We start from the raw sequence: 8,252 nt of genomic DNA, 5'->3' as shown, positions 1-8,252 counted from the left end.
AGAGAGAGAGAGAGAGAGAGAGAGAGAGAGAGAGAGAGAGAGAGAGAGAGAGAGAGACCATTTCAGGCCTTAAGGTAAAGAGTGCATAGTGGTTTTAAAGGTGCCCCACGTGTTAAAAAATCTGTCATTTTGATTTTGAATATGAGAGTTATTTTTTAAACTTTAAAATGATTTTTTTACAGATAGAATACATAATAATGAACCACATACCACTAAACTTTGAATGTTTGCAAACCAAAATAAATGAAGAGTGCAATACAGACTATGTTGCTTTTCCCTTGACAGTACTTTTATTTTGAAATGTCTTTTTAGAGCACAGATTGTGTATTAGTATCAAATTAGTCCCACATCAGCCTAAAGTAAAACAATGTTGGTAGCATGACAGAAGATAAAAACATATATTTTTCAGTTCCCGTTGGTGACAATGAACTGATGACAGTCATGAATTCTTTGTGCATATTTACATAAAACAGGCGTGGCTTTACTGGATCTCAGAGAATAGATGGAATGTTCCTCATGCTGTGTTATTGTAAAACAAGTTTTATCAGTTTGCTTTATTTCACTTCATTTGACTCTGAAATAATCTAAACATCACAAAATGTTGAGTTTTCTGAATAAAGGCATTTTTTATGGTAGTCGCCTGGAATAGTTTTCAGTTTTGTAAAAAGTAGGGGCATCCTGATACCAGTTTTTTCAAAGTATTTGTTTGGGTACTCACCAATACCAAGTACTCACTGAGTTAGAACCTTAGTATTACATAATGACTTTAAAAGGTACTTTATTGGTCATCAGTGCATGTTCCCATACAATGAAGAAATTTGTGCTCTGCATTTGACCCATCGTGTGTGTGTGTGTGTGTGTGTGGGGTGCCCGGGTGGCTGCGTGGGCACCCGGGGTAGGTTGGGGGGTTGGGTGTCTTGCTCAGGGGCACCACGACATGCGGGCATGGCAGGGAGTCGAGCCTGTGACTTTCAGGTCCCAAGCCAGCTGCTCTGCCACTTCACCAGGACCACCGCCCCCCCCCTCCCCCCAAAAAATGACTTTAATAAGGCCTGCAGCCCCTCTGACTGGATCAAATCAAATATACAGCATGACACAAACTGTTGCAACATTTAAAATAAATAAAAATAAATGAGAATTTCTTTCGTGTATAAAATTCTTAAACATGGAACTGAAAAACTTTTCGATTGAAATACAAACTGTGACACATTCAAAACAGTATCAATACAGAGTATTTGTATCAGTCCTAAATATCGGAACATTTTGTACGAGTACTTGTAAAAATGCACTAGTAAAAAGGATGTCTTCCTGTATTTGAGACCATCAGTTGTGTGCTGGCTTCTTTGACCCCAATAGGCTTATATATATATATGATAAAAATGGTTCATGTCTGCCATAAAAACACCAGGGACTTTAATTTCCAGAGTTATTAAATGGTTCCAGAAATTGTTATTGTGAGCGTTCACAAGTTACCAGATTTAAAAGCTTCTTTGGTCTTAGTTTATTTAAATGTTTTTTTATGATCAAAATAACAGTTTTAAAAGGAGATAAACAGAAACATGCAGTTCTTAAAGCTAAAATGCTTTAAAGCAAAATTAAAAATGAAAACATGTTGAGATATTTACCTGTCAGAGGGTTTGTAAAAGGCAGCTTGTGTTGGTGTCCAATGACAAGAATGACTGCAAACGTCTACTTTATCATTTTCAGGTACTTCCTGATACCGGTCAGCTGTTTCACACGTAGGTAAACATCTGAAGCATCTTGTGCTTAAACAGATGCCACAACTATCACATCTACACAAAACCTGATTATCCAGTTGAAAGTTTTGTTAAAAACAAAATGTGTGCCAAGATTTTACCAGTCTGGGTATTTTACAGAAGTCCGTCTGTCCATCCGTCTGTTTTCTGCCGCTTATCCGGGATCGGGTCATGGGGGCAGAAGCCTAAGCAGAGAGACCCAGACTTCCCTCTCCCCAGGCACTTGGACCAGCTCGTCCGAGGGAATCTCAAGGTGCTCCCAGACCAGCCGAGAAACATAGTCCATCCAGTGTGGCCTTCCCCTGGGTCTCCTCCCAGTGGGACATGCCCGGAACACCTCTCCAGGGAGGCGTCCAGAAGGCATCCTAACCAGATGCCTGAGCCACCTCAACTGGCTCCTCTCGARGTGGAGGAGCAGCGGCTCTACTTTGAGTCCCTCCCAGATGACCGAGCTTCTCCCCCTATCTTTAAGGGAGAGCCCAGACACCCTGCGAAGGAAACATTTCGGCCACTTGTATCCACAATCTCGTTCTTTCGGTCACTACCCAAAGCTCGTGACCATAGATGAGGGTAGGAATGCAGGTAAATTGAGAGCTTTTGCCTTCTGGCTCAGCTCCCGCTTCACCACAACAGAGTGGTACAGCGCCTGCATCACTGCAGATGCAGCACCAATCCGCCTGCCAATCTCCTGCTCCATTCTTCCCTCATTCGTGAACAAGACCCCAAGATACTTAAACTCCTCCACTTGGGGCAGGACTTCCTCCCCGACCTGGAGGCGGCACGCTACTGGTTTTTGGTTCAAGACCAAGGTCTCGGATTTGGAGCCACTGATTCTCATCCCGGCCGCTTCACAATCGGCTGCGAACTGCTCCAGTAAGAGCTGGAGATCACGATCTGATAAGGCCAATAGGACCACATCATCCGCAAAAAGCAYAGARGRGATCRTAAGGTCACCAAAAAGGATCCCCTCAACACCTTGGCTGCACCTAGAAAATCTGTCCATAAAAGTTATGAACAGAATCGGTGACAAAGGGCAACCTTGGCGTAGTCCAACTCTCACCGGAAACGAGTCTGACTTACTACCGGCAATGCGGACCAAGCTCTGGCACCGGTCATTCAGGGACCAAACAGCCCGTACCAATGGGCCTGGTACCCCATACTCCCGGAGTACTCCCCACAGGAGTCCCTGAGGGACACGGTCGAACGCCTTCTCCAAGTCCACAAAACACATGTAGACTGGTTGGGCGAACTCCCATGCACCTTCCAAGACCCTGCTAAGGGTGTAGAGCTGGTCCGCTGTTCCACGACCAGGATGAAAACCACACTGCTCTTCCTGAATCTGAGATTCGACTATCCGACGGACCCTCCTCTCCAGGACCCCTGAATAGACCTTACCAGGGAGGCTCAGAAGCATGATCCCCCTGTAGTTGGAACAAGCTCTGCAGTCCACCTTTTTAAATAGGGAGACCACCACCCTGGTCTGCCAATCCAGGGAAACTGCTCTCGATGTCCATGCAGTATTGTAGAGTCGTATCAACCAATGCAACCCCACAACATCCAGAGCCCTAAGGAACTTTGGGCGAATCTCATCCACCCCCGGCGCCCTGTCACTGAGGAGCTTTTGAACCACCTCAGTGACCTCGGCACCAGAGATTGGAGAGTCCAACCCAYYGTCCCCAGGCTCTGCTTCCTCATGGGAAGAAGTGTCGGTAGGATTGAGGAGGTCCTCGAAGTATTCCGCCCACCGACCCACAACGTCCCGAGTTGAGGTCAGCAGCGCACCATCCCCACCATAAATAACGTTGGTGGCGAACTCCCAACCACACCCCTCCAGGTCTCACTGTCATTACCCACGTGAGCGTTGAAGTCCCCCAGCAAAACGAGGGAGTCCCTGTTAGGAGCGCACTCCAGCACCCCCTCCAAGGACACCAGAAAGGGTGGGTAATCTGAACTGCTGTTAGGCGCATAGGCACAAACAGTCAGGACCCGTCCCCCCACCCGTAGGTGGAGGGAGGCTACCCTCTCGTTCACCGAGGTGAACCCCAACATACAGGCACCGAGATGGGGGCGCGGATAGTATGACCACTCCTTCTCAAAGCCTCTCAGCATGGGCAATTCCAGAGTGGAAGAGTGTCCAACCTCTCTCAAGGAGACTGGTTCCAGAGCCAGAGCGGTGCGTTGAGGTGAGTCCAACTATTTCTAGTCGGAACCTCTCAACCTCACACACCAGCTCAGGCTCCTTCCTCTCCAGAGAGGTGACATTCCACGTCCCTAGAGCCAGCTTCTGTAGCCGAGGATCAGACCACCAAGGTCCCCACCTTCGACCACTGCCCAACACAATGCACCCGACCCCTACGGCCCCTCCCACGCGTGGTGAGCCCATGGGAAGGGGGACCCACGTCTCCTCTTCGAGCTGTGCCCGACCGGGCTCCATGGGCAAAAGCCCAGCCACCAGGCGCTCGCCAACGTGCCCCACCTCCAGGCCTGGCTCCAGAGTGGGGCCCCGGTGACCCGCGTCTGGGCAAGGGAACACTGACTCCATTTATGGTACTCATCATAGAGGTCTTTGGGCTGCTCTTTGTCTGATCCCTCACCTAGAACCAGTTTGCCTACTGGGGCATGAGGCGCCTGACAACATAGCTCCTAGGATCATTGGGACACTCAAACCTCTCCACCACCATGAGGTGGCAGCCCAAGGAAAGGATTTTACACAAGTGACACAATTAAATTAATTCTATTCAATTCAGCACTAATTCACTACTAAAGTCATCCCAAGACACAAAAACATTCACATGCGTTATAAAATGTCAATTAGTAAAAATTATCTATACAAGGAAAGGAGCAGCAGATTGTGTGGAATCTTCACTTCATCACAGTCTCCCATCCTGAGCAGCACAGTGGTGACAGTGGAGAGGAAAAACTCCCTTTAACAGGAAGAAACCTCCAGCAGAACCAGAACCAGGCTCAGGATGGGCACCCATCTGTCATGACCTGCTGGCTCAGAGAGGACAGCATACATGTCAATGTGTAGATTATGATTCTCACTCATTTTGTAGGGATACAGATTTTTTTTTTTTTACAAAAACTCAGCTTCAGTTTTTTAATGTCTCAGAGAGCATGTAGGATGTAAAAAAACAAAAACAATAAATAAAACTAAATAACCTCCTCCCAACCTGCTCTGTAGCAATGTTTCACAAAATCAATGCGTCTTTTGAGTTGAGAATGTGTTCTCAGCTCTTCCTTTCAGCAAGTAGAAGGAAAGAGGTGGGCACTGTCAAACCACACCAAAACCCCCTCTAATTAGGTAATAGTTTCTGGAAAACTTCAAATTAATAATATAACTACCAATGTAACATTTTTGGAACCCAGTAATGTCACTGTGTGTGTTTTAATATACTGTAGGGTTTACGAGTGATATGTCAGAAATGTATTTTCCCTACTAACCCAGTAAACATGGTAAAGCTCAGATTTCCCAGCTTTTTACCAGTTTTGAAGGCAGCATTAAAGTGCCTGTGACATCAAATTTTAATTATATGATTTACTTTTGGAAAAATAACATTGATAACATAATGTAAAAAAGATTTCACGTCGCTGAGATGAACAGCTGTTGAGATATTTGCATGTGAAGTAACAGGAAGTGATGTCAAAGGGGAACGTCTGAATATAGAGCGTTGCTAAAATGGCTAACAACCCAGACTGTAAAAACGAATTATGTTTCTTTAGATAATTTTAACCACTATCATAAAAAGAGTCATAGTTCAAATATTAAAAAAAAACGAAGTTTTCTTTCTCAAAGATTTCCCCTTTGATGCCACTTCCCGTTTCACTTTAGTTGAGCCAAATTCAAAAGAAATGTGCCAATTACATGACATAACGGGTAAAATCGTGTATCAAGGTAAGTTTCTTATACAAATATATTTTCGTTGACTTTTTGTATTTCATGGATATGCACGTCACAGGCACTTTAAGTCAAATTCAGAGGCACTTGTGCAAATCTTGCAAATCTGCCCTCAAGACAAAATTCTCATCATAGAAGAGTTTGATTATTTTCATGGTTCTACTCTGAGCTGTTGGAGATCTGCTGATTTCTGTCTCAAGGTGTTAACACGGGAACAGTTTCTGGAGTAATGTGGAGACAGAACACAGCTGGAAAAGGTGTTTATTGAAAAAAGCAAAGAGCTTTTACAGATTAGATTCCTACCAGCACTGAATTAGAGCAGAGATACTAGCATCAGCTGATGAAAACTTGAACTGTTAATAACCATAAACTGACACTGGGAAATAAAGTGTGTCAAAAATGTGTTGATGAATCTGACAGCTGGGTACACGTGTCTCAAAGAGAAATCAGCTTTTGATGCTGTGGAAGGTCCGAGTCCGTGTCAGGAAGACGGTTTTAGAATTTAGTGAAGTAAGAAGATCTCAGGTTATCGCTAGTTCTATACCTTGTTTCAAATCTGAACACAAGAAAACCAAAAAGTCTTATTTTCGTGCTGGATTCAGTCCAGACCCCTTGTCTTTATGACTGTGGGCTGGGAGGATGGGAGCAGTGTAGACCAGAGTCATCATGTAAGATGTCTAAATGGAGGACGTTCTCTTCAGTGTGAAGCAGAGTGTGGGTGTTTCCAGGCAGGACACTCTGACTGGGACAGTCTACAGCCTCCTCAGGCTGGTCCGGTGGGGTGAGTCTGGTTTCAGTTCCAGATGAATGTGGACAGGACGCGCTGCAGTCGGACCCCTCGTCTGGGTCAGGCTGTGTGCCGTCTGCACACCTGGAGGTTAGACCAGCTGCCTGCACAGCTCCTACGGCATTTTTAGAAGAAAGGTGGCTGCTGAGAGACTCCGCCCCCGTTTTTGAAGCGGTGTCACTTCTCAGTCTCAAAACAGGATCAGGTACTCCAGAGTCCAAGGTGTGGCTGCGACTCAGAGACCAGTCTTTGAGATGAGACTGAGAATCGTTGCTTTTTAAGAAGCTGCTGACTTCCACAGTCTCCCCTCGCTTCAGTCTCCTCTGGTCTGGATTCACCTGCAGAGAAAAACACCCAAGACTCAGTTTAAGGACTAAAGAGTTCAAAAACTAAATGCCCTGTCACACTAGACAAATTATGCCAACTTATGAAACATTTTTTTATGTCTAAATTGCTAATAAAAATAGTATATTTGATAGATTTGTTAGAATTACAGTGTGTGTATGCCTTAAAGGAGCCTCCAGTTGATTCTTTCAATTCCATCTTCAACGTAGATGTCTTTCAACTTTTCATAAAACACCACAGTTTGACAGGGCCTTAAGACCCAGTTTATGGATAAGATCCAGTTTCAGGACTAAGAATTACTTTAGGGACTATGATCTAGTTTAAGGACTAAAGTTCCATTTAGGGACACAGATTCAGCTTAAGGATCTCCAAGTTTAAATTAGACATATCCTGGTTTTAAATCCTTCCTTTTCACATTTAAATCATTCATTTGGAATCTTTATAAAGTGGAACTACAATGCTTTGGTCTGAGTTCCTTCTTATTTTAACTTTACCAGCTCCTCTTTCACCCCTTTTCAGCTGTGTGTCTCAAAGCAGCAGGGGCCTCATGCATAAAGGATTGTGCAACTTTCACACTAAACGTTGGCGTGCGGACAAATTTAGAAAAGTGCGCCGCACCAAAAAAATCAGATGTATAAGACTGTGCGCACGCATGTTTCTGAGCACCTTTCCTTTACATCCCAATGAACGTGGAACTGAGCGCACGTGAGATACCTCCCCTGACACGCCTCCAGTTAAATATGTAAAATAGATGTAAATGTGTCCAGCGTGTGAGATTCTCCTCAGATTGTCCTCTCTGTGGGATCAGAAAGGATTTTTAGATGCAGGAAAATTATACATTAAATGGAGAATGAGTGAAAAAACCTCTCCTTGGGCTGCTACCTTATCGTGGTGGAGGGGTTTGTGTGTCCCAATGATCCTAGGAGCTATGCTGTCTGGAGCTTTATGCCCCTGGTAGGGTCACCCATGGCAGACAGGTCCTAGGTGAGGAACCAGACAAAGCGCAGCCCGAAGACCCCTTATGATGTTAAAAAACATTGAATCTGGCGTTCCCTCGCCCGGACGCGGGTCACCGGGGCCCCCCTCTGGAGCCAGGCCTGGAGGTGGGGCACGATGGCGAGCGCCTGGTGGCCGGGCTTTTACCCACGGAGCCCGGCCGGGCTCAGCCCGAAGAAGAGACGTGGGTCCCCCTTCCAACGGGCTCACCACCTGTAGGAGGGGCCAAAGGGGTCGGGTGCAATGTGAAATGGGCGGCGGCCGAAGGAGGGGACCCTGGCGGTCTGATCCTCAGCTGCAGAAGCTGGCTCTTGGGACGTGGAACGTCACTTCTATGGTGGGGAAGGAGCTGGAGCTAGTGTGCGAGGCTGAGAGGTTTCGGCTTGAATAGTCAGCATCACCTCGATGCATGGTTCTGGTTCTGGAACCAGTCTCCTTAAGAGGGGCTGGATGTACTTCCACTCTGGAG

At 45.9% G+C, this 8,252-nt stretch overlaps 1 protein-coding gene across 1 annotated transcript in view; it reads right to left on the bottom strand.

Moving 5' to 3' along the window:
• Positions 1-5,898: 5,898 nt before the first annotated feature.
• Positions 5,899-8,252, bottom strand: part of ankrd27 (ankyrin repeat domain 27 (VPS9 domain)) — a gene marked incomplete at its 5' end in the record, with an annotated part of 18,759 nt that continues 16,405 nt past the window's right edge. Inside the window, 1 exon segment of the mRNA XM_014033751.1 lies at positions 5,899-6,780. Coding sequence (XP_013889205.1) covers positions 6,274-6,780 — 507 coding nt within the window.

Source organism: Austrofundulus limnaeus, unplaced genomic scaffold (assembly GCF_001266775.1).
Source record: "Austrofundulus limnaeus strain Quisiro unplaced genomic scaffold, Austrofundulus_limnaeus-1.0 Scaffold1828, whole genome shotgun sequence".
NCBI lineage: Eukaryota > Metazoa > Chordata > Actinopteri > Cyprinodontiformes > Rivulidae > Austrofundulus > Austrofundulus limnaeus.
Note: the sequence above shows the minus strand (reverse complement) of the source record. Positions and strands in the feature narration are given on the sequence as shown.